The 26854-nt window shown below is 40.4% G+C and overlaps 2 protein-coding genes across 4 annotated transcripts in view; one reads left to right on the forward strand and one right to left on the reverse strand.

The window, feature by feature from the left end:
* The window catches only part of ccdc71 (coiled-coil domain containing 71), a 28576-nt gene extending 12722 nt beyond the window's left edge, over nucleotides 1–15854 (forward strand). For 2 of the 3 annotated variants that reach the window (XM_085457294.1, XM_085457295.1), the window contains exon 2: nucleotides 12042–15854. In XM_085457294.1, the coding sequence (XP_085313420.1) occupies nucleotides 12052–13125 (1074 nt within the window). In that variant the 5' untranslated portion in view covers nucleotides 12042–12051 and the 3' untranslated portion in view covers nucleotides 13126–15854. Of the gene's footprint in view, nucleotides 1–11159; nucleotides 11245–12041 lie in introns of all 3 variants that reach the window. The other variant, XM_085457296.1, reaches the window with a different exon arrangement.
* On the reverse strand, nucleotides 3314–5128 carry LOC146710052 (E3 SUMO-protein ligase ZBED1-like). Its single transcript, XM_085457978.1, has 2 exons — nucleotides 4660–5128; nucleotides 3314–4101 (listed from the first exon to the last, which is right to left on the reverse strand). Exons 1-2 carry the CDS (start codon nucleotides 5126–5128, stop codon nucleotides 3314–3316), a joined length of 1257 nt encoding a protein of 418 aa, XP_085314104.1.
* Nucleotides 15855–26854: the final 11000 nt, after the last annotated feature.

Here is a 26854-nt window from a genome sequence, read left to right on the forward strand (position 1 = left end):
ATAAGAGAAAGAGAGAACTTTAAGAAATTAATATAGCCACTACAGTGACCATCAAAACGATGAAAAAATATTGCCGTAAACAGTTTATTTTGCGACACCACGAAACAAACGATAGCGTAAAATGAAACATTGGACGTTTTTATATCGTCATCCGATATATATCGTTATATCGAACAGCCCTAGCTCAGCGTTCTCTATATTGTAAGGTAGAGACCATAAAAGGGTCTTCAGTTGCAGTACTGCTGTAATGTCTACTGTGTGTGAGTGAGAGAGGGTAGTTTTCACCAAATCTATCTATTCCTGATTGTTAATGTCCTCTTGAGCACTTCGCCCAGGCTGAGCTACCTGAGGCTTTGTGGTAGCTTATGTCACCATGTTCAGACTCATGCTCCTTCAAAAGTGCAACAAACTGTCTGGGGTTCAGTGCCATGGCTTTGATGAAGCTAACTGTTTTAGTTAGTTAATTAAAATGTTGCTGACATAACTTTAGCACCGACTTGCAGAACACCTCCCGCTTATAATGCAAAAATACCAGTTTCAGTTCCGGGTTCCTTTCAGCCATATTATTTTGCATCCGCTTAAAAAGTCTGACATTTTGTCCTATCAGATTTTGACAGCAATCACTTTTAACACCTGCTACTTTGTCCCATTTTTGTTGTTTTGTTCCCTGGATGTGTAAAGGTTGCTTAAACGTACTTGTTGCTTTTGCAGCTTTGCTAGCAAAGGTTTAGATATCTGTTCCAACTCTGCTTAAGTCAAGTTCTTGTATTTCATGGGGTAATCCGGTTGTTCTAGCTTTCTCAGCTTTCCAAACAAGCTGTACTAACTTAATCATGAGTCAGATTTTGTTGTTTGTTTTGTTTTCACCAAATTAAACCATTCAGGTGTGGAAAAACATCTTTATCACCTCCTAGGCAGTACCAAGCAGAATGATTGACAGCAGATAAGTGTTGAGTGATGTCTTAAGTTCTTACAGCACAGAAGAAAAATCTGCATACTTTAAATCTACTGCTGCTACAGTATTGTTTGAATAATACTCATAATTTTGGTATACAGCATGAACTTGGATGCGATCTGTCAAGTCAAGTTGGCTTTATTGTCACTGGCTACTTTGTCTTTGAGTGTCTGCTCTGGCGCATCAAATGAAGCACTTCTTGTTCACTGGTTAACTGGCCAATCCCGGACGTTTGTATCGGCCTGCTTAGACTTACTGCTCTATAACCACACAGCTGCATCGGCTGCTTGCAGCTGCATTTTCACTCTGAATGAAACCTGCAAGTGAAACGGCATCAACCAAATAGGCAACCAGTCCTTTCATTTGGTAGTAGTCTGTGTTCTAGTAATCTCACAGTCGACTAAAGCACATCCAGGGTGTGCTTAGATCGTGTATTAGATTCCTCTTCTTCCTTTTTTATGTGTTGTGTGTGTGTGTGTGGGGTTTTCTTTCAAAATTTTTTTTTTTTTGTGTGTGAGTTGGGCTTGGTTATATATATTTAGGGTATATTTTGTCTCCGATGTAACTTTGATTTGGAAAATGCTTTGAAATATCAAGCTCTGCTTTATAACTTAACATCTTAATCTTTAAGTTCACTGTTCACTATTTTTCCACAAGAGATAACTGTTGGAATTGGTTTAAATACTAGTATTGGAGCAAAACATACGGGTGGGCACAATTTTGGTATTTTGAAGACAAAGCGCATCAAATGTCTGTCACAATTCTGTTTGAAACTTGGTGGCTTTCCATTCAAGTTAATGGTCTTTTTACTCTGCCAAAAATGAAACCTAAAGCCAGTAGTGGTTAAAAATGTCTGTTTAGCATTTGGGGGGGCATTCTAGGTTAAAAAGACAAAGGGTTTTGTGTATGTGCGGCAGTGTTTGAGATCACTACCTCTGCCACGCATCATGTGATCATTAAAACGTCAGCTGAACACTCAAATCGTCTAGGTCCTCAGAGAAACAAAGTAAGTTTCAGGGGACTTGCAGCCAACTGAAGCATTTCAAGTCAATCGCTCTGGTGTTGAACCATTGAGATAGAACTGGAGAAAGTTACATAATACCCAAGTTTAAAGGCATTTTAGCACTTTTAGTAATGCACCCTGCAGTTTAAAAAAGAATGTGGTTTTTTTTTTTTTATGTTTTGCTTTTTTTGTCAACTAATTTAAGAGTTTCTCATGTAGTTAAAAACTTAAGTCATTGCAGTTGGTTGATGACCTTTGCTACATGTTGTTACTGTTTACTGTCTCTATAGAGATCGACAGACCACGTGACTTTCGCGCGTTGCATTGTAGGTATGAGTGGCAGGAAAATCAAAACACTGCATCAAGCGCTAGCATTTCCAGCACTGGTAACCATTAATTCTGCGGTTTTAATCCATACTTGCATTTTATTTGCCCCAGAAACAGTTATGTACAAAACGAAGGAGAACACGGCAGGTCCGTACAAAGACTTGACAAAAAGGCAAAAAAAAAAGGCAAGAGGAAAAAAATCAAAGGAGTGAAACAGTTAGACCTAGAGCTGGGCGATATGGACCAAAATTCATATCTCGATATTTTTTAGCTGGATGGCGATATAAGATATATATCTCGATATTTTTTTAATCCCATAAAGTAAGAACAAAAAGAGAGTTCTTGGTCAAAGGTACTTGTCCCAGATGTCACACATGTAACTTTTATTAAGATACAACTGTAGATGTACACGAAAAAATTGTCAAAAATAAATTGTCAGCATTTATTAAATAATAATGCTCCATTTTTTTTCTTTTCATACATAACAAAAAGCTAAAAATTGTAAACTAAATGTAAAATGTAAACTAAAAAGATGCAGATCTAAAATAACAAAGGCATCTTGCTCTTTAAAAAGTGCTTACACTGAATTAAAGTTTTCTAAAGTGCTTCTTTGTGTGTATTGCTGAACAATCATCTGGTACTTTGTGCAAAAAACCAAACATGTAAACAGATTGAATGAAATTAACAAAATTACATTCTTTGGTCAGTGGGTCTTTGTGCAAATCTCCAATGACAATAACAATATAGAAAGAACACAAACAAGCAAGGCCAACAACTGTACAGCTTACAGATTTTGTGCCAGGAAAACTAATCTGTCAACATTATCAGGCTTCAACGATGCCCTGTGGCAGGTTACAATGTTTCCACTGCAACTAAAAATCCTTTCAGAAGGGGAGCTGGTAGCTGGCGCACAAAGATATTTCTTGGCCAGGAGGCTCAGTGCTGGAAAGGCAACTTCATGTTCCTTCCACCATTTGAGAGGGTCAGCATCACTCTCTACACAAACTGACAACAGGTAGCTAGAAAATTCATTTTCGATTGCTTCCCTTTTTGTGAAACCAGTGTTGGTGGCTGTGCTGTGCTGGAAGAAGCTTGCCAGTGATCTCTTTTTTTTTAGCTGTGTGTCCTACTGCTGCTTCTTCTTGGTCTGCAGACTCAGGCACGGCTGGATCAGTCAGCTCAGACAAACACGTACCCTGATAGCTGAGCAGAGACTCTGCCTCCAAGATGAGTTTATGTTTTAGTGCATTAATCTTCTCACTAGGGATGTATTTCGCCCTGAACCGTGGATCCACAAAAGAAGCCATGTCCAACAGGTCACTGGTGGATGGATCAGCATATTTATTGTTGAGGTAATCCACAATGCGGGTCTTGATGGATTTACACAGCTCACTATCCTCCTCTCCAGGTGCCAGGAGACTAGTGTTAAACAGGTGTAGCACAGGTCTGACATAGGACAGGGTCACATACTTCTCTCCTGAAAGTGCATCAGTGAAGTCCTGACAGGGTTTGAGAGCTTTCTGAACTGCTTCCAGGACCTCTATGTCCTGCCAAGTAGGGACTAGAGGTCTGGTTTTCATGTCGACAGAGAGGACTTTAGAAAGTGCTCTTTCCTGCTCCAGAACTCTCTCTATCATGAGAAGCCTTGATCCCCAGCGAGTTGTTGCCTCTGTGAGTAGCTGGTGACTTGGAAGACCCAGCTGTATTTGCACTTCAGCCAGCTCTCTTCTCTTCCTCCAGCTGTAGGAGAAGCTGCTGACGACTTTCTTACACAGAGAAATAGCCCGGGTAATGCGGGCATCATCCATAGCATGTCCTGTGACACACAAAATACAAACTTTTAAAATCACTTTAATTGTTATGTTAAGATGCAAATCACTCAAAGGCAAATTAACATCCATCTCAGTTGTATAGAATGTGATGCATAAGACTTAACAATATTTGCAAAATGTGTCGTGTATTGTATAACCTAGAAATGGTTCTAGTTAAACTATCTTGGTAAAATCACCAGATCACCAAATGATTAGAACATGTTTTTTTTCGTTTTTTTTTTTTTTTTACACCTTTTAATCTCACTATGTATTTAAAAATGTATCCCTGTCTTGTCTCAGCTGTGGTCCTCATTTAGTGTCACAACTCAATCTAATACAAAGACAAATACACCCCAATACGTTTATTGGATTTAATAGGGATAGTTTATTTATTTGTTCAACTAACTTTCGATTTCTAAGTGATAGATGTATATGCTGGCTATGACTTATAAAAATATTTGTCTTGTGGTCCATAGGCATGTTTAGCTCTACAAGAGACTCTATACACTTTTCATTTATTAGCGTTTTTTTTTCCAAATCAAAAAATTCAGTATTGCACTTACCAATGGCCAGATGAAGCCTGTGACCAAAACACTGGATCCTCGACCACTTGTTCAGTTGAACCGCCTTGACAATATTAGCCCCGTTGTCAGTTGTTATAGCAACCAGTCCCGTCGGGTTGAGCTTCCAGGTTTTGAGCACATCCTGCAGGGCTTCAGCTATATGCTCTCCGGTGTGGTCTTGAGGAAAGTAGCTGGTCTGGAGACAGGCAGTTTTCAGTTCCCAGTCTTCCATGAAATGTATAGTCACACTCATATATGGCTCGCATGTCCTGCTGGACCACATGTCGGTTGTCAGTGCGAAGTGAGACACTTTGGTGAGCTGGGCAGCGAGACTCTGTCTAACATCAGTATACATTTTTGGCAGTGCTTCTCTGGTGAAGTATTTCCGGCTCGGTAACTGGTATCTTCGGTCAAGAGTTTTTAGCAGCTGTATAAAGCCCTCTTGTTCCACAGTTGAGATGGGGACCATGTCTTTAGCAATATGATAGGCCACTGTTTTAGTAATTTCCCCCCACTTCTCACTTTTTGTATCATATGGCACAGCACGAGTATATGAGTGTTGTAAGGTGGTCTGTTTCACGGCAGGAACCTCGGAAGACTTTGCGGTCTGGGCTACAGCACGCAATTTCACACACTCTTCATACTGCACTTTATGGCGCAGTTGTAAATGGTGGTAAAGATTAGTGGTGCTCGAACCTTTCGTTGCGACGCTTTTTCGACATTCTCTACAGAATACATTATTCTGCTGCTCATCTGACACTTTGAACCCGAACCATCTCCAAATAATTGAGCCATTGGTTTTCTTTTTTCCGACGAGCTCCTCTTCGCTAGCTCCTGTGTCCATCTTGTTGCCAACTGGAGGTTTAGCGATGGGGGAGGGGGTTTGTGTTCAGTGAGGGTGAGAGGCGGGGCAAACAAACCCAGACGAGAGAGAGGCAAAATAGCGGCTCCACAAGTGTAATTATAACGCAACATAGACTATATCGATATAAACGATATTGTCACAGCTTATGTCTTGTATAAAAATATATCGATATTTTTTAAAAAATCGATATATCGCCCAGCACTAGTTAGACCCATACGAGCATACAGAGTGGACTAAAGACGTGAATCACCAATGAAAGGCTCAGAAAATGAGACTAAGAACCCACGCTGAAAATTTAAAAAAGTCTTTGCAGATGTTTAAAATTTAGCAAAAACAGAAATACTGTATTTTCCATTGCCAGTGTTTTTTGCACCTATAAGTGTTATTAGTAACCTTTTAGAAAGTGTTGTTAGCATGCAACAGTTTGCATATCAAAGTACAGATAAGCTTAAGCAAAACTAGCTGATGTTAAAGACATGGTCCCCATCTCAACTGTGGAACAAGAGGGCTTTATACAGCTGCTAAAAACTCTTGACCGAAAGGCCTGAGCATTTCAAAGGTTACTGTGTCTGATGTGGGCCTGTCTGATCATTACTGTGTTTTCTTTGAAAGTAAAATCTCAGCCCACACAAATATATCAACAACAGTGATCACAAAACGGTGTATAACTGAACACAGTAGTGCAATTTTTAACCAGGTCTTCCCATTAACACCTGACCTGCCCAGAGGGTCAGTCAATGAGCTCGTCAATAGCTTCAATGCTAACATGTTAAATGTAATGGACACTATTGCTCCCATTAAGGTGAAGGTTATCTCTGGAAGGAAAAAGTCTCCATGGAGAAACTCCACACTGGTGAAAAAAGAAAAAAGAGAGTGTAGGAAAGCTGAGCGCAGATGGAGAAAAACAAACCTCCAGGTTCATTATGACATTTATAAAGAGAAACTTCACAATTATAATTTACAACTGAGGAATGCAAGGAGGTCCTACTTCTCTGACATCATCACTAAAAACAGCCATAATGCTCGGGTCTTATTTTCTACAGTTGACAGGCTAACAAACCCTCCTGTGTCAGTGGCAGCTGAACTTCATTCGACCATGGCCTGCAATGACTTTGCCAAATTCTTCACTGAAAAAATCCAAAAAATTAGACAAGCAATTGGTACATCAACAGCAGATCCAGGATATGTACTGTGTCCACCAAAAAGCTGTTTAAACACCATGAAACAGTTTCAACCTATTAACAGCAAAGACCTGGAGGACATCTTAGGTAAACTGAACTCCTCCTCCTGCTGTTTAGATGTCCTGCCAACAAGTTTTTTCAAAAAGGTCTCAAAGACTTTAGAGTCAGACCTGTTACAGATCGTCAACTTTTCTTTATTATCAGGTGTGTTTCCAGAATCACTAAAAACTGCTGTAATCAAACCTATACTGAAAATGGACAATCTTGACAAGACACAAATGAACAACTACAGGCCGATCTCAAATCTCCCGTTTTTAAGTAAGATCATTGAAAAAGCAGTTTCTCAACAGCTCAGTTACTTCTTAAAACAGAATAATTGCTACGATGCCTTCCAGTCAGGTTTTAGACAGAACCACAGCACTGAAACCGCTCTGACCAAAGTGTTTAATGACATATGTCTGAATACAGACAGTGGAAAAATGTCAGTCCTAGTTTTACTGGATCTCAGTGCAGCATTTGATACAGTTGACCACAACATATTACTCAAACGACTGGAGAACTGGACAGGTCTTTCAGGAACTGTACTAAACTGGTTCAAAACATACGTAGAAAACAGGAAATACTTTGTATCAATAGGTAACTTCACATCTGAGCAGACAAGTATCACATGTGGAGTTCCCCAAGGTTCCATCTTGGGACCCCTTCTGTTTAACATCTACATGCTCCCACTGGCACAGATTATAAACAACAACAAAATAAACTATCACAGCTATGCAGATGACACACAAATATATATCACAATGTCACCAGGAGACCGAGGCCCTGTACAGGCTCTTGGTAAATGCATTGAGGAAATCAATGACTGGTTGTGCCACAATTTTCTCCAGCTAAACAAAAACAAAACTGAGGTAATAGTCTTTGGCGCCAAAGAAAAACGATTACAGGTCACCAGAGAACTTCAATCTATACATCTAAAAACCACAAACCAGGCGAGAAATTTGGGTGTAGTGATGGATGCAGACCTAAACTTAGAAAAACACATTAAGACAATAACAAAGTCAGCTTACTATCACCTCAAGAATATATCAAGGATAAAAGATCTGATGTCTCAACAGGACCTGGAAAAACTAGTCCATGCATTCATCTTTAGTAGGCTTGATTACTGTAACAGCATCTTTACAGGTCTACCTAAAAAATCAGTCAGACAACTACAGCTCATTCAGAACTCTGCTGCTCGAGTCCTCACTAAGACCAAAAAAGTGGACCACATCAGTCCAGCTCTGAGGTCCTTACACTGGCTGCCTGTCCGTCAGAGGATAGACTTTAAAGTTCTGATGCTGGCCTATAAAGCTCTGAATGGTTTAGGACCAAAATACATCAATGACCTCCTGACCCAGTATGAACCATCCAGATCCCTCAGGTCATCTGGATCCGGTCTTTTATCAGTTCCCAGAGTCAGAACCAGACACGGAGAAGCTGCATTCAGCTTTTATGCTCCTTATATCTGGAACAAACTCCCAGAAAGCCTCAGATCAGCTGAAACACTCAGTTTATTTAAATCCAGGTTGAAGACTCACCTGTTCTCAGCTGCATTTGAATAAAGCACCAAATCCACACTTTAAGCTTAAATTTCAAAACTTACATTTAACTACTGATTTTATCTACTGTTCTGATTTTATCTGTTTTGATTTTATATACTGTTTTGTTTGTTTGTTTGTTTGTTTGTTTGTTTGTTAATTAGTTAGTTAGTTTATTTGCTTGTTTTAATCAATTTTAAATCATGCTTTTTATTTGTTCTTGTTTCTAATGTCTCTGTAAAGCACTTTGAATCACCTTGTTGTTGAATTGTGCTATACAAATAAACTTGCCTTGCCTTGCCTTAAGGTGAGGTTGATAAACACAGTTGGCAATTTGGTAGGACTTGTTTCAGTGAAACATGGTCTCATGTGTTTAACCTAGATGAGTAACTACCATGTAGCAAGCAGTGGCAAGTCAGAGCTGTAGAGCTGACTATTAAAGAAAGAAAATGGGCTGGTGTTTCAGCATGCAGCAGTCACTATTCCAGTAGCCTTGTTAGACCACAGTTTGCAGTACCAAAACACATAAAATTGCTCTCAAGCTGATGGTAAATCACACACTTCTGGAATGTGGGTATAAATTTAGTCACTTGGAAGCAAATGGTTACAGAGGCTGACAGCCTTTAGCTGTGTTCTTTAAGGTTTTAATTACTAGGTGCCGATAAAAGCGACATAATTTGTGTTACTTCCACTGTATACCTACAAAAGAAGCCCAAACAGTATTTTGAATTATCGTGATAATTATTTTGAATTTTAAATCCTATTCTTCTATTTTATCTACCTAACAAAGAAAGAAGGACAAAAGACAAATTGTAGAAGAGAATTGGAGATGAATAATAACTAATTAAAAAATGGAGAGTCACAGGACAGCCAGTAGCCTAGGCTTTGCAGTGTCATTGGGGGAGAATTCAGAGTTACCTGAACCAGTGCTAACTACATGCTTTATGGAAAGGGGAAGTTTTAAGCCTAATGTCTTCATGCTTGCTCAATCATCCAGGTAAGGATATATTTAAAAAAAAAAAAAAAGTTGAATCTGTTCATCTGGATGTAGTGTTTTCAGTGGAGAAGCATTTCGTCTCTCATCCAACTAACTTCTTCATTCTAGTAACTTGACTGAAGACAAAGTGACTCCCACTGAAAGAAGTGCTCTCTTGGGGTGATATGATACTATGAGGACTTTAAGATAAGATGGGACCTGATTATTCAAGACCTTGGATGAGTTAAGGATTTCTTGATTCTATTATGGATTTAACAGGGAGCCAATAAAGAGACGTCTGTATCGGAGAAATATTATCGCTTGATGGTCCCTCTCAGTACTCTTACTGCTGGCCAAGGTAATACCATCCAGAATAAGAATCGGACACAAACATTTTTGGCCAAGAATAATGACTTAAGTTTTTTGTGAATTTAAAAAAATAACTTGCATTAAAAATTTATAAGTCATCCAGGTTTTTATGTTTTAACAACATACTGGGAGTTTAACTAATTGGTGTGTGTCGTCTGGGTTCATGGATAGATAAAGCTGCAAGTCGTCTGCATAGTAATAAAATATATGCCATGCCTTCTGATAACACTGCCAAAGGGAAGTGTTACGTTGATCCCGGTGAAGACCAGTGTGGAATTTAATTTGCCTTATGTATTTTAAAAAAGGAGAAAAAAAAGGACTTATTTGAGATCATTAGATCAATATCATTCAAAACGGTGAAGTATCTTTAAATACCTACAGCACAGAGCGGAGTCCACTCTGAGGCTATGAAATCATTTAAGCTTCACTATGGTGAGATCTACTGCCAGCTTGAAGGCCTGTGGTACGCACTGGATTAATATAAAGAGGTTGAGCATATGTAAGCTTGAAGCATTAATAGTACGACGTCTTTGAGCAGTCTCAAAGGAATGGGGTCTAAAAGGCACGTCAATTGTTTGGAGGAAGTAATTGCTGAAGTAACTACTGAAGTTAACTCAAAGAGAAACCTACAGTTGTTATATTTATTTCAGTGATGAATAAGTAAGACTTTTGCAGTGTAGTAGCAGTTCAGGGTTGAAATGGCACATTAGCATGAGAGAGCAGATGTTTCTCTGCTAGACAAATGTACTGCGCTGTTGAGAGCTGTTGCATGAAGAAAGAATGATTTCCTGTCTTAGTGGCAGCGGGAAGTGAAACCACTTTCTTTAACACTTCAAGCACTCACTCTTCATTAAACAAGTGTTCAATTCAATTTTATTTATATAAAATTATATCAAATCATGTTTTTAATCTTGTATCATAATTTTTGGTTGAAATGATTAAATTACACCACCTCAGCTGATAAACACATTTAAAGTTCTCAGTTTAAGGAGCCAGGTGGAAACTATTACATGGCATGACCCATATACACCATTTGGTCTCATTGCTATAGAATAGCAGTGTCTAGTTCTTTTCAGAAAACACAATGTACAAGTATAGCAGTATTTCTACAAACTGGGTGTGTTCACAGAAATATGTTGTTTCTGACTTTTTGCTATGTAGTGCTGCAGATAAATTGTTTGGCCATTTCATGTCTTGAAATATTGTAAACCTTTATTTATTCATATTAGTTTTTTTTTTTTTTTTTTTTTTTTTTTTTTTTTTGTCTGTCTTTATGCCCTGGTTTCCAAAGTGCATAACGAGGCTTGATCTGAAGAGGTATAAAGGTGGTAAGGTGGCTCTGAAGGTTGATATTGTCTAATAACGAGCCAGCTCTCAATATTTGCTGTTCCAGCTGTATAGTGATGTCTGATTACACTGCTGCTGTCAGTAAACTGACTTCTCCCTCAAGCATTAATCTGCCTATTAAAAGTCTCCAGCCCATGTGTTCGCAGCTGCAGCAGTACATACTGATGTTAACATTTTATGTTCAGGCGCCTCTTATCAAAACATCTCACTGTGAGCTCAGCTGCAGGAGTCCGAAGGTCACAGCATCCAGGCCCAGGAGATAGCACAATGGTAGATGACTTCCCATGCATGGACAGTACAGAATCTAAAAAATGTACAGATGATAAAGATGATGCAGCATTTGCAGTTCTTGTAGTCAGTTTGCCCCAGTTTGAGACTGGGGAAAAAAAACGGTGTGAGAACCAGCAAGATGACTTGTAAAGTGCCCAGGGTTGTTCTCGCTCCTCAAAATCAGGCAAATGCTGCAAAACTGATCAGACAGCATATGATCAGTTTTGCAAATGATGAATGAAGTCAAAATTATTTAACAAACCAAATTTGGCATTGTCCAAACTAACTGACCTAATTGTATTTACACAGACTTAGATTATTAATTCAGTGGTACTAGAAGTTCCCAAATTTCTTTAAACTCTTTTGCTGTCAGTGATAATGTTTATATGTAGCATCAACCTCTCACAATAAAATGGAGATGTCGAGATGTTGAAGATCTAAAATGTATGGTATAAATATTTATTTTAAAGCCTGACATTGCTTTATCATTAAATTACATGATAGCTAAATCTTCAATCTTTTAATGGTGCCAGTAATAAGTTTTACGGACCATTTATAGGGATTTAATGTAATTGTAATGGAAACACAGAGACAAGGGCATAATTTTAATTTTGGCAGTATTGTGCAGAGAAAAGAGAGCTCTACATGTTTGATGGGCAAGTTAACGTATATTTTCTGGTCAAAAACGATGTGGAGTAGGACTTGAGGCATTGATCTGTCTGTATCGGTTATAATTCTTGAATCATTGTTTTCTGCAATTTGTTTTGATCAAATGTGGTAATTTTTTCTCCTGACAGAATTCAAGTCATGGCTTATGAGGCACAATGTTCCACGGTCGGCCGGCCATTGGTGTTTGCTAATGAAGAGCGGAGGGCTGTTCATTCCTGGTCCCGGATCTCATCAGCAGGACATAATGTCCTCCTAGATGCTTTGAAGATTCTCAGCCCAATGTCCCGTGACCTTTCAAGCACCGAGGAGCTTGTCACCTTCCTGCAGGAGCTAAGTGAGGAGGGTCACAAGCCCACCGTGCTTCGCAGCAAGGATGTGTATGACTACCGGTCGTGCACAAGCCAACCCCTGACTGAGGACATGCTGAGACCACCAAACAGGAATGTCAAACCCACAGCTAAGAGGCGGAGGAGAAGGCCTCTGACCAAGAAGAGGGAAGTTCACCCATCCTGGAACACCTCTGAGAGGAGCAACCCCAGGATTCAAGGCATTCGCCCTCCAGAACCATTGGTGGACCATCGCATTATCGTTTGTAGCAGGACTCCCAGTCGGATTGTGGCAAATTCAAATGTGGACATGCAGCCGTGCCTCAGACTGACCAGTATTGAAGGTCTATCTGGCTTCCACACAGCCAGACTCCAAATCCACACTACTCCACACTCATCCTCTGAGGTGGCCTCTAGTGGCTTTTTACAGCAACAGTACCCGCCAGCGATTTCAGGAATACCTTCTCAGCCTTCTCAGAACGGTGGCGGGGCACCCACCAAAGCTGTGGCCTTGTTCAGCCAGAAGACTCTGTCCTGCCCTATCCGACTAGATGGTGCTCTAATTGGAGACTCTGCACCGGTTTTGTATGCTAATGGTCGGGCATTCCCACAGACTGACACAGAGCTGACCAGCAACGGCTGGAGGAGCAATGGTCTCCATAGAGACGTTCATGGCCCCAAGGATCTGAACAACCCAACCCGGCAGAGAAATAGTTGGAAGGACAAGAAAAGTTTTAGAGGGAAAGTGATAAAGGTAGATGACTCTCGGTCTGTGGAAGAGGCCTGCAGAAAAGCGCAGAAGATACTACAGGTCAACCTTTCCCCAGTGATTCAGATCCAACCTCTCAACCATGTGCTGAGAGGCTTCAGATACCAGAACAAGTGACAATTCCTGTTTCTTTTAGCAGATTTTAGTGTTTTACAGTAGCCTCCACCGGGAGGTATCCGGTGTTGAAGATTGACAAGATGTTGATCTGTTTGTGGAACTGCTGGTTCCTGATGGAGACATCTGGGATTTAAAGGCATTTGAAGTTAGGTGGTATTTTCCTAGCAGGCTGGGAAATGACTATTGGCCAAATGCTGGTACATTTTCACTGTTGATGTTTGTTTATGCTACGCAACACTTCAAGCAAACATCCTTCTTTGCTTTGAGTTGTTTGGGACATAAGTGAGCTTGTACCAGAATCAGCACCTTTAACGGTGTAGAGTATTTAAACTCATTTGAAGTAGAGCGCCATTTTTTTTTTTTTTTTTTTTTAATTTAAATATAAAGGTTGTTTCGTCTTTCTTTTTTGTTTCCAACTTGCTATGTCACTCTGCAACACCACTGGAAAGAAGGAAAAAAGTGAAGCTAGTGCTGAGATAACCACCGCTGTTTAATTTCTATAAATAAACTAAATTAAAGGAGGGGAATTGTGTCTTCCTTCTGTGAAGTTTTTGTTTCTGCTGGAAATCAGGACGGTGTTCTGTGCATGAGTACAGCATTGAACCAAACATTTAAAACTAGAGACCATCACAAAGTGTTCCTTAGGTTTAGAGAATCAGTAAACAAAAATAAAATGACCATTAAATAATCTTTGTCTTAAAATGACAAAATATGAATTGGTTGAAGAAAATGAGTATGGAAGAGTTCTCAGGTCTTGTTATCAGTCTTTTTGAAGGTACCAGTTATGGTGATATCCAGCTTCAAAGTTTATTCTAACTTTGCATGGTTCACAGTTCAAAATAATAAAAATAATTGAGTTATTTATTACACTGAGCATTTGTGCACTATCTGAAACCATCCAGTTTACCTAGATGGTTTGTAAGCCATCTTTCTTCTGATTGGCTGCCCTTCACATAGTTGGCAAAACTAGTACCCACTTACATCTAACTTACTGTGATAAAGCCAGCCAAAGCTGGGTTGGAGATGGCCTTATAAGGACATCCTCTCTCACTTACATCACACAAAGCCAAGAGTGGAGTCATCTTGGTGCACTGGGATTAAAGGGATATTTTTTTATTTTTATTTTTTAAATGTTTGGTTAAATTGATCATGTAATGGTGTAAACCTATTATAGCAAATGAGAAAAAGCATAATAATTCCACACAGATTTCTGATAGTAAAAAAATTCAAGCTTAAATCTCAATATTTTCTCATGTTTTCTAAATTTAAAACCCAGGTTATACAACTTGATTTATAATTTTTAATTAATAATTTCATTTCCTCTACTTAGTGCGTGGCTCTGGTTTATACCCATGAGTTAAAACTATTTCACATGAGGGGGAAAAAAAGAAAAAATATCCAATGCATGTACTCAGGATCAGCTGCTGCTCCAGTTTCCTGTTTTCCAGTACCTAACAGGCAGAAAACAGAGAGGAGTCCTGATGGAACACATTTGTTTGACTGAGTTGGAGACATTTGTGGTGGAATGTGTTTACTTGAGTGGCAGGGCAGTTTGTTTCCTGTCCAGTGTTACAGCAAGTTTGATCTACTACCAGAACTCATGTTCTGTATTTTGTTAAGCTGAATTTGCCCAATTGTTTTTTTTTTTGTTTTTTTTTAAACTTCCCAGCTTTGATTTGAGTGATGTCGCCCACCTTCTGACTAAACAAAATGCACTTTGACAGTGTGCCAGTGCTTTACTGTCACCTGTTCCTGACATGGAAGTCTTTAATGGTCTTTTCCGCTGCTTCATTTAGAAGATATCTGAAAATCTGATTTCTTTTAACTCCACACTGGTTTCCTCTACAGGTGCTAATCTTCCAAAGGTGGTGCTGAACAAAAAGATTAGCGCAACATAGTTTCTCGTCTTCTTAGTCAACTTGATGCATTTAAGAGCAGGAACTTCCTGTTGAGGGACTGATAGTTCGTCTGCCGGTTGGGATGAGCACGCCAAACCGCCTTTTGTGCTTTCCAAAGGGTTTCTACTGTGAGCAAGTAAGGAATCTGTTTTCATGTTAGTTGTGACAAACATCTGTATTTCCCTCCAGAAATCCACATTCCACTAGACAAATATTGTTGCGTGCCAACTTAAAAAAAAAAAAAAAAAAAAAAAAATCAGTTTGATATACATAAAAGATCTTAAAGTCAGTCTCCATAGATTTTCTGAAGCTTTTAGTGAACGCAAGACCATTAAATGAAGCTCTAAATCCAGAAAATGTAACTTAAATTCCACTGTCTGCCTGTACAATCCCAAGAAAATAGACAAATTTAATCTCCAGCCCAGTAAATAATACCTGTCTTTGGATTTCCAAAACACTGATGTTCAAATGCTGTTTTCTTATGTGGGATCTGTAGCAGAAAGAGCACATTAAATTTGATGATTGATCTAGCAATATGTAATTTAGGTTACAAAGTAAGATTGAGGAATTGGAAACATCCCCACGTTGTTTGAACTGAGACCACATCTGCTGTCTGGCGTCTGTCTTTGCAGATTACCCACATCTGTCCTGGTGAACTTTTTGTTCTGGGAGTCTGGTTTGTTGTACCCCCTCGCAATTGGTCTGTCTTGCTCATGCCCTTTTCTAGATCTGCTTTCTGTTAGTCTTGTTTGTGCAACACTTGTATAATATTGTATTTCCTACATGAACTTTGAAAAATGTTTTTGTTCAATAAAACTGATCTGAAATGTATCTGTACAGTCTTTTATCCACCTGTAGGTCCACTAACGCAGGTGCCCTATGATCAGACATTTCCTGTATATTTATCTAGTAACCCTAACTCAAATCCTGTGGTGTTAAAACATCTTGCTGTGAGGGGGGGGAAATCAAAACCTCTAATGGTTGAGCCACAACATTTAATTAACGATATCCATGTGTTTCTATGAATTTTTCCATTTTTCTGCTGCTTATGTGGGGTCAAGTTGTGGGTGCAGCGGTCTTAAGCAGACAAGCTCAGACATCGCTCTCCTCAGCCATCACCTCAAGGATATTGAGGCCTTCCCAGCTGAGGGAATCTCTCTCCAGCATGATCAAGCTCCTTACACTATCTCTAATTAAGAGCCAGGTAGATTTTTAGAGGAAAGTAATTTATGCTATCTCATTCATTTGGTCAGTAACTAGAACTTGCAGTCAGGATAGGAGGAAGGTGGAAATACTGACTGGCTGGTAAATCGACAGCTTCACCTAAACATTAATGCAGCGTCAGAGTAAAGAAAATTCTGTACAGAACTGTTGTAAAAGTGATAGCTCAGTCTCCTGCTTCACTTTTCCTTCATTCATAATCAAAACCTCCAAATACTCAGAACTCGTCATCTGGGGAAGCAGCGCCTCCCTGATCTCAAGTGGGCTCTTCACCTTTTCTGGCCAATAATAATGGCCTTGAATTGGAGGTGCCAATTTTCTTTCCCACCGCTTGAAATTCTGCCTCAAAATTGTTGTCACCACCTGAAGCCAACAGAAACAGATCATTGCAAAAAGCAAACACAACACCATGAGGCCACCAAAGCAAAAAAAAATTTCTGCAATCTGGCTACATCTGGAAAATTTCCATAAATATTCTGAGCAGAACTGGTGACAAAGGACAACCATGGTGGAGTAAAACACCCACCGGAAATGGGTCGGTCATTAATGGCAATATGGACCAAGCTCTGCGTGTACAGGGATACATATAGGGTCTTGGGGTGAGCATACTAAACGGCGTCCAGAGGATGGTCTGTTTATTCAACCTCATCTCTGGTGCTGTTGACCACCTCTTAATTTTAAATACATGTAGAAATTGAGGGTTCTTGGGAGGGGCCATGCTGACACTGCTGTTATAGGGCTGTTTTGGTTGACACATCTCTACAATGTTGTGTGGAGATCAGGGGCGGTACCTCTGGACTGGTAGACCGGGGTGGTGATTCCCATCTTTAAGAAAAGGGGCCGGAGGGTGTGTTCCAACTATAGGGGGATCACACTCCTCAGCCTCCCTGGGAAAGTCTATACCAGGGTGCTGGAAAGGAGTGTCCATCTGTTAGTCGAACCTCTGATACAGGAGGAACAATGCAGTTTTGTCTTGGTTCTGGAACACTGGACCAGCTCTTTATCTTCTCAAGGATACTTGAGGATGCATGGAAGTTTGCCCAACCAGTCTATATGTGTTTTGTGGATTTAGAGAAGGCTTTTGACCGTGTCCCTCAGAGTGTCCTGTGGGAGGTGCTTTGGGAGTATGGGGTGTTTTACCCATTGCTACGGACCATTTGATCCTTAAACAACCAATGCGGATGGGCTCCACCAGGGCTGCCCTTTGTCACCAATTCTGTTTGTAATTCTTATAGACAGAATTTCTTGCGCCACTTGGCTCAGTCTTGGGTGATCTCAAAATCTCATCTCTGCTTTTCTCAGATGATGTGAGAAAAGCTTCATATCAGGATTCATCGGGTGATGGCCTCCAGCTCACACTAGAGCGGTTTGCAGCTGAGTGTGAAACGGTAGGAATGAGAATCAGCACCTCCAAATCTGAGTCCATGGTCCCCAGCCAGAAAACGGTGGAGTGCCCACTCCGGTCAAGGACTAATTCCTGCCCCAAGTGGAGGAATTTAGGTATCTCAGGGTCTGTTTCATGAGTGACTGAGGGAGCAGGAGATCAACAGACAGATTGGTGTTGCAGCTGCAATGGCTGCAATGATGCAGACGCTGTACCGGTCTGTCGTGGTGAAGATAGAGCTGAGTGTAAAAGTGAAGCTCTCAGTTCACTGGTTGATCTACGTTCCTACCCTCACCTATGGTCACGAGCTATGGGTAGTGACCGAAAGAATGAGATTGTGGATACAAGCAGCAGAAATGAGCTTCCTCCGAGGGGTGGCTGGCCTCTCCCTTAGAGATATAGGATGAGAAGTTTGCCCATCTGGGTGGGGCTCAGAATTAGAGCCTCTGCTATTCCACATTGAAAGGAGCCAGTTGAGGTGGTTTGACCATTTGATAATGATGCCTTCTGGCTGCCACCTGAGTGAGGTGTTCCGGGCATGTCCCACCAAGAGGAGGTCCCAGTGTAGACCCAGGACACACTAGAAAGATTGTATGTCTCGGCTAGCTTAGGAACGCCTTGGTGTTCCCCTGGACAAGCTGGAGGTGGCTGGGGAGAGGGAGGTCTGGGGATCTCTGCTTAGGCTGCTGCCCCCACGACTTGGCCCGATAATCGAAATAAGATGGATGGTTTATAGATGGATGGATGTTGACATTGTTTTCATGTACCATTGGGATCCAGTTTGACCATCTCTTGCAAGCAAGAATAGATATGATTATTAAGGTTAAATGTACAGTACCTTGGCAAAAATATTCGCTCATGCATCCAAATCATTAAATTCAAGTGTTCCAACCACTTCCATCAGCACAAGTGTATCAAGCATCTAGTATGCAGAGTACATCTGCAAACATCTGTGAAAGAATGGGTTGCTCTCAAGAGCTCAATGAATTTCAGCATGGTACTGAGATAGGCTGCCACCTGTGCAGCATGTCCAGTTGTGAAATGTCCTCACTACTAAATGCTCCACTGTCAACCAATAGTGGTGTAAGAACAAAGTGGAAGTGATTGAGAATAAAGCAATTTAGCCACGAAATGGTAGGCCATGTAAAACCACAGAGTGGATCAACTTCATGTGGCCTTCAGATTAGATCAAGAGGTCTAACCCAGTCTGTAGAGCGCTTTAGATTGTACAGCAGAGGAAATGTGTTATCTGGAATGACAAATCATGTTTTTCCATCTGGGTTTGGCAGTTGGCAGGAGAAAAGTACTTGTTAACTATATTGTCCTAATGTAAAGTTTAGTGGAGTGAATTTATGGTATGGGGTTGTTTTACAGTAGTAGTAAAGTGAAAGGAATTCTTAATGCTTGAGCATACCGAGACATTTTGGACAATTTCATGCTCCCAGTTTGGGGACAGCCCCTTCCAGTTCCAACATGACAGCGCACCAGTGCACAAAGCAAGGCCCATAAAGATAAGGATGAGTGAGTTTGGTGTGGAAGAACTTTCCTGACCTCACCAGACCTTTGGGATGAATTAGAGCAGAAACTGCGAGACAGGCCTTCTCATACAGCATCAGTGTCTGACCTCACAAATGTACTTCTGGAAGAATGGTCACAAAAACCCATGAACACATAAACGCACCCCTAAACCTTTTACAAACTGAGCCACGAAATGGAAAGCCTTCACTGGAGAGTTGAAGTTGTTATAGCTGCAAAGGGTGGACTGACATTATATTAAACTCCATGGATTAAGAATGGAATGTCACTCAAGTTTATATTAGGGAATACTTTTGGCAATATAATGAACACTGACCTCATTAATTAAACTTTGGTCTATGCTCATATTAAACTTGGCCAATGTAACTACACACACCCACAGGAAAATTAGTAAAACCATAAAAGATTTTTCTTTTTTAAAAAGGAGCTGATCAATAAGGCATATGGGTGGGATTTTACCTTTTTCAGGGCCCAACAGAAAGCACAAAGCATGAACTCCATGGGGGCTTACACGTGGAGTAGCATCCGATTTCTCAGACTCCCAGAGGATGAAGTCTCCACTCCTCGGGAACAATCACAGATTTCAATGCTGTGAGCTGCTTTGAAACAGCAGGTAAAGTGATCAATGGACTCCTACTGTTTTTAAAACAGACCGAAGATAACACTGTTTAAAAAAACAAAAAAGAAAAAAACCACATAATCTTATCAAAAACTAACAGACAGAATTTGTTCTTCCATCTAAATAAACAAGCCACCTAATCAAAACACCTTTTAAACTAAAGATTTGTTTGAAGAAAATTTTCGCTTATATAGGTTAATGAGATATGAAAAGCTTGCTCTATTCAAATATGTAAATTCAGGTTTTGACCGTTTGAAAGGAAAATGATCCAAGTTACTTTTGTCCTCAGTGATGTACCCCATTGTTTTGTGACATTGTGCCTTAAAGTCTCAACTGGAATATTTCAGCCACACCCATCTTTGTTTACTTTCCTTCCTTGGGTCAAAGATTATCTGAGCATTAGGGTTAGTAGTTGATTGACGTATTCGTGCTGCAAACACAGTAAGAATGTCAGCAATCACAGGCTGTTGGACTGAGTGTGGCTGGTTGCAAATTTTTAACTACCCAACCTGAACAGTTGGGTTGGTTTACACCATACAGCTGCTTCCCTTCACCATTTGAAATAATGCAGGATTGAAACACTCAAATTGCTCATCTTAAACTCATCGTAGTAACTATGTCCATATTTTATACTCAATACCAAAATCAGAAAAAAATACCCAATGCTCAATTGCACTTTCATTGGGTTTTAAATGAAGTTTAGGACTGAACATGTCACCCATTTTCTAAGTAAACACATTTTTAAAGTTGCTATTGATGAAAAATTCACACCAGATTCTATTAACAAATTTTGTACTCTTCATCAAATCAGCAAAGAAACACAGAAAAGAAGGTCAGACACCAACTGGGAAGAATCCGAAGGACAAACGGAACAATTGTCATCCCTTGTGTAGTAGGTTTATCAGAGAAACTCAGGAGAGTCTTTTCCAAGCATGACATCCCATTGTACCTCAGACCCAACCATAGACAAAAAACTGGATCATCCTAAAGACAAAACTCTCACAAACTTAACAGCTTAGTTTATGCTGTACAGTGCAGCAAGTAATGCTTAGACGTCTACATTGGTTAGACCAAACACTTCATAAATGCATGGCACAACATAGAAAAGCGATCTCGATAGGTCAAGACTCAGGTGTACATCTGCATCAAAAGGACAATGGCATCCTCGAAAGAGTGAGCAAATATTCACATTTTGGACCAAGAAGACTGTTGGTTTAAAAAAAAAGGAGTGAAAGAATCTATGTCCACTGTGAACAACCATCCTTGAACAGAGATGGTGGCTTATGACACCAACTGTCTGCCATCTATAATCCAGTTGTGAAATCCCTTCCCAGACACCTTAATGCCTACTCACGCCTGGGGTCATTTGATCCCAGTAAGTCACATATAATAGGGTGGGGCAAGGGCTCACAATGGGTTCACCTGAAACCTTGTCTGATTGTGCCCACATCCGTTTTCACACTTTGGCGTTAGTTTAGGCAGAGGATCAACAGAGGTCCACGACCCTCTTAGGGACGCTCTGGGACTCTCCACCAATTGCTCTTGGAATTGAAGAAACTTCTTGGATGAGAGGTGAAACGTCTTCAAGAAACTTAAAGAGGTCCAGATGCTTTTCAAGCTCTTTAGACAATTTATGGAATCCATATATGCAAAGAAATCAAACCATAGAAGCCCATAAATTATGTGTAACAATGAGAAATGACACAGGGAAAAAGGAAAAAGTATTAAACACATCAAGGCTGTCATTCCATACAATACCAGTTTGCATACAAGGCAAACAGGTTGACAGGATACCACAATAGCAACCCTCATACATCTGGACAATAGTAATGCTGTTTACTTACTGATAAATTGTATTCTTCTGCCTATTGTCTCAACTCCCTCTTCACCACAGCCAGTACAATTACTGTGTATGCCTTCCTGAATTAACTTTTTTATAAAACGTTTTACATAAATTTGTTAGTATGACTGTGGAGGAGCTTTGCACGAATCTACAGACTGGGACACATTGAGGGCTGCTTGGAGGAGTTTACGGACACTGTCACCTCTTATATCTAGAGTCCCCCGAGAGCAGCCATTTGGCTTTTCTACCTTTAAAACCTGCCTTCCAGCCAAATGGCTGGTAGGTGTTTAGCTAGGCTTTAGCTTCAGCCAAGTGGAAGCTAAATTGGCTAGTCATTCATATGTAAATTAGGTTGTTACCTGAGAATTCTGGAGGGGAGTGGGGGTGTGTGAATGAGGGGGTGGGGGAGCTGCTAAAAGCTGTGAACTTCCTTTTGTGTTCGTCTTGATGCATTCTCAATCATCCAGGGAAATAAATCTCCAAAAGTCACCAACTTGGAGTGGTTAGTTTCCTGAGCCACAAGGAAACTTGGAGTGTTTCAGTTTGCCATCTTAGAGAGAAATCAACACACATGGGTGTATGTCCTTTGTTGCTGAGATTTATTGATAAAAACAGTACAAAAAACCATTTGTACACATATTTACAAATAATAATAAAAAGTGAGTGAGTACATTTCAACATTTTCAGCAATCACTCACAATCCTGGCACTGCCATGGTATCTGTAGTCTGCATTTACCACATGTGTATCTGTAGTAGAGATGGCACGATACCACTTTTTTATGTCCGATACCGATACCGATATCATAAATTTGGATATCTGCCGATACCGATATGAATCCGATATAGTGTTTTTTAATCAACAAAACTGTTTTTTAAATATCTTGCTGCATTTTGTATAAGTTCATACTCAAGTTTAAAACAACAACTACACTAAAGCTATTCTGTTATACCTGTATGCAAAAAAATATATTTCATAGTTCAGCAATACTGATCAATCTAATAAACTTAAACCTACACCATCCTCCCTATTCTGGTATTTTAAAGAGTACTTAGCATAAATATTAAGCAACCTAACTAATAGGGTTCCAACTCCCAGCAACAACAAAAATAAATAAATAAAAAATAGGGACCCACCCCTCACGCTCCACATCATGATGCTTAATCGACGTAATCAACCTTAATTTGATGCAGTGTGAAAAAAAATGCACAGAAATCAATTATTTTTCAAGAAATATTAAATAGATTCAACAGCTTTCTTCAACAAAATTGCAGACTGCACAGATGGTACCTTCCCAAAGGAAAAAGTACTATAGCTTACTAGGGTATATATATTAGACTTAATAGTCACTATATACAGTAATGGACTTCTATTCATTTTGCATCAAATTAAAACTTTGGGTGTCAGATAATTATTTATTAAAAGCTCGACATTTTAAATGAGAATAAGAAAGAAAAGTATGTCTTTGTGCCCCCTTTTCCCTGTTAATGCCCTATCGGCCCCCCTGGCTAAACTTTGCTAGATCTGCCCCTGCACAGTTACCAGCGTCAGCTACGTAGAAAAAGATCCTGGTGTAGAAAGTAATATTAAATAAATTCTAACAACAGCTGATCAAGCTTAAACGTGCTGCTGTTGTTCAGCCGCTGGTTTCCTCTTTCTGGTGCAAAGTGGGCCAAAAGCAAACTAGAGACACGGACTCAAGACAGAAAAGCCGATCAGCTGATCGTTAAGCAGTTTCATGATCGAAGTAGCAGCAAGAAGAGGCAGTCGCTTGTTAAGCTTAACGCAGGAATGCTTTACAAACATTCAGAGATGGACTTACAAACTTGCTTTACTTCTCTTGGGATAACTTTGTCGGAGATGAAATGCCGGGTTGCTAGCGAAGCTCCACATGCTATCCAGACCACCACAGGTCCCGCATGCCACAGCCGCTCTATCACGTGATGCATACTGCTCCGACGTGCTAACGTTCTGAGGTGAGTTACGGCGTGTTGCAAGTTTTGTGAGGTGCTTTCGTGATATTTAATGGATCGATTACATTTTTTATTTTTCTCCGATATCCGATCCAGTAATTTAGGTCAGTATCGGACCGATACCGATACGTAATATCGGATCGGTCCATCTCTAATCTGTAGCAGTGAACACATCGCACAGTGGCATGATTGTTCTTGCATTTGTGTTTGACCTGACACATGGCTCTTTTTCCAGGGCTAGGTGTGGAGGGTTGTGTCCAAAGCAACTGTTCTTTTCTTGCCTTCTTCCCAACACTACCAGCTTCCCAACACTACCAAAAGGAAGCCAAACACTGTCACCCTTTACAACAAAACAAAGTGTGGCATGGATGTGATGGACCAGATGGTTCGGGAGTACACTGTCTGCAGAGGAACACGGCGCTGGCCAGTTGCCGTGTTTTACAACATGATTGACATGGCAGCACTGAATGCACATGTGCTGTATCAAGCATGCACCGGGACGAAGGAAAGACGGGTGGACTTCCTGGTGGAGCTTGCAAGAGAGTTGGCTCACTCTCATGTAGCTGGGAAGAAGGCAAGAAAAGAACAGTTGCTTTTGGGTTTTGATAATTGATTTATCAATTAAAATCGATTCTGGCTTGGATAACGTGATATTGATTCATTAAAATCCTGAATCTATTTTTAAATATAAATTTATTTTTCCTGAAACGCCAGAATCTCAGGTTAAACCTCACAAAATTTCTACAACCACCAAACAGCTAAAACAGTAAATGAGAGCAGGTACACGGATGGCGCTTTGTGTTTACGTCATTTTTGCGCTAGATTCTGAAGCTGCAGGTTTTATCTCTCTCCAAACAATATTGACTGAACCAGCAGTCAAAGACAATGCAATCTATGCTTCACATTTCGCTTCACGTAAACATCGTCACAAATTTTCTCTTACTTTTGCCGTTTTGCTTCCACCACGATAAAATCACACTTCATGTAGAGCTCTCTCTCTCTCTCTAAATCGATAATCAAAACACACCCCTACTTATTACCCACCAGTCTACGGTGTCAGCTGCTGTTTTCTTTTTGTTTTTTTTACTTACTTCCAATAAGAAAGCCTCATTTCTGCAGTTCAAAACTGAACAAATTTAAACTTTTTAAAATTATGCAAAATTGCAAAATGCTTAGCTGTGTCTCTAGTCAAACCTCTGTAACTTTGCTCTGCTTCACTTCATTTTTGACTGCACAATATTTTTAAGGTCATCTGTTATAAAAACCCAGACCAGGAAAACTGCCTTCATGTTTTTCTGTTTTATCCTCAGTTACTTTGACACAAAGGAATCTGCTGTGATGCTTACACCTTTGATAAAGTCTCACCAGTGTCAGGTTTCTTTTTATAGATATAAAAATATAGATATGTACTGATAAGCGATCAGAATTATAATATTTCTGACTGTCTGAGGCAAAATTTCACTGATTCAAATCGAATCATATCGATTCAGGACCTTGTGAATCAGAATCGAATCGATTCTGGAAATTAGTGACGATACCCAGCCCCTACTTATATTCACTTGTGCGAGGACAGCATTGTGCCATCAAGCACCAGGGTGAGTTATGATAATGACAAACCCTAGTTTACTCCTAAACTCAAACAGCTGTGGCTAGAAAAGACAGAAGCCGTTCAGTAGCGGAGACAGGGACTGCTACAAAGAGGCCAAGTACAGGTTCGGAAAATAAGTGGACATTGCCAAACACCAGCACTCTGAGAAGATTCAGCAGCAGATCTCAGGCTACGTCCACACTAGCCCGGATAGATTTGAAAACAGTGTTTTCATCTGAAAACGCTCCGCGTCCACACTAGCGTTTTCGGTCATTTTCACAGAGTCGTGCGTCCACACTGAAACGGATGAAAACGCTTACGTTCCAGTCCTGCGCATGCGCAAAAGCGAGTGAGAATTAAAGAATTTGAAGAAAAGCTATCTGGAGGATATACAAACTGATATTCATCTTCTTTAGGGCAGTCAAAATTGAGAGCAATCAAAACAACCGGGAGTGAGCTGGTGTGTACCTGGACGCCCATCCCCGGACCCAAAGAACCACCAATGCACTGATGTCTGAGGGCGTCTGCCACTGGTAGGGGAAGTGGTGGGGGAGATAGGCCTCCATACCTTGAAGGACCTGGGATGTCCCCAGAGAGGTGGCGTCTGATACCCGACCTGACATATGGACAGTGTTGGGAAGGTTACTTTTAAAATGTATTCCATTACAGAATACAGAATACATGCCCCAAAATGTATTCTGTAACGTATTCCGTTACGTTACTCAATGACAGTAACGTATTCTGAATACTTTAGATTACTTAATATATTATCATGCTTTTTACAACAACGTGAATGTACTATTGCTGTGTGATTTATTATTATTACTGAAGGTCCGCGACTCCGAACTGTAGTAAAGGGATCTCTGACTAATACGGCGGGGTCCCTGTCGGCTCGTAGCCGAAAAATAGCTTTACTTTGTTGTGTGGGTCAACTTTTATTGCAAGAGACAGAGAGAGGCGTTGAAAGGCTGCTCCAACGGAACTTATTGTTTTCGGAGGAAAACACGAACACGGTGTACAGTCGAGTCTTAATAGCTTACTTACAACTGGGCTCGTCAGGCATTCTTCTTGGCTGAAGTGGTTATTATTATATTTACATGCTTCCAGCTCCCGTTTTTGCTCGATGACAGCTCGTACTTTTCCACTCCCCTTTTTCTCCCTCCTCGTGCTCACAGACCCATAACGTGTATGGCAGTCCATTCTCCCTGCAACACGGACTACACTGCCCATGATGCTACATTCTTTAGAGCTATGCTTGTAGCATTCTGCCTGTTAGCTTAGCACAACAACAACAACAACGAAAAGGCGCTCTCTCACCCAGGAAACACACAGTCGCAGAGAGAGAGAGAGCGTCGCCCTGTAACCATGGCAACCGTAACCGCCTGGAACAACAGAACGTAGCTGTCAAACAAAACCCAAACAGTCCTGACCCGTGACAAAATGAAACGGGAAAGTACCGCAGTGTAATCCATTTATTTCAACAAAGTAACTGTATTCTGAATACCACCTTTTTAAACGGTAACTGTAACGAAATACAGTTACTCATATTTTGTATTTTAAATACGTAACGGCGGTACATGTATTCCGTTACTCCCCAACACTGCATATGGACACAGACAAACAGGCACACACAGATACAAACATCCATTCCCACCCTCATGCTTTCAT

This window comes from Copadichromis virginalis, linkage group LG5 (assembly GCF_057382275.1).
Source record: "Copadichromis virginalis isolate Kocher_CV1m ecotype Utaka linkage group LG5, C_Virginalis_male_GT1.1, whole genome shotgun sequence".
NCBI classification, from domain to species: Eukaryota; Metazoa; Chordata; class Actinopteri; order Cichliformes; family Cichlidae; genus Copadichromis; species Copadichromis virginalis.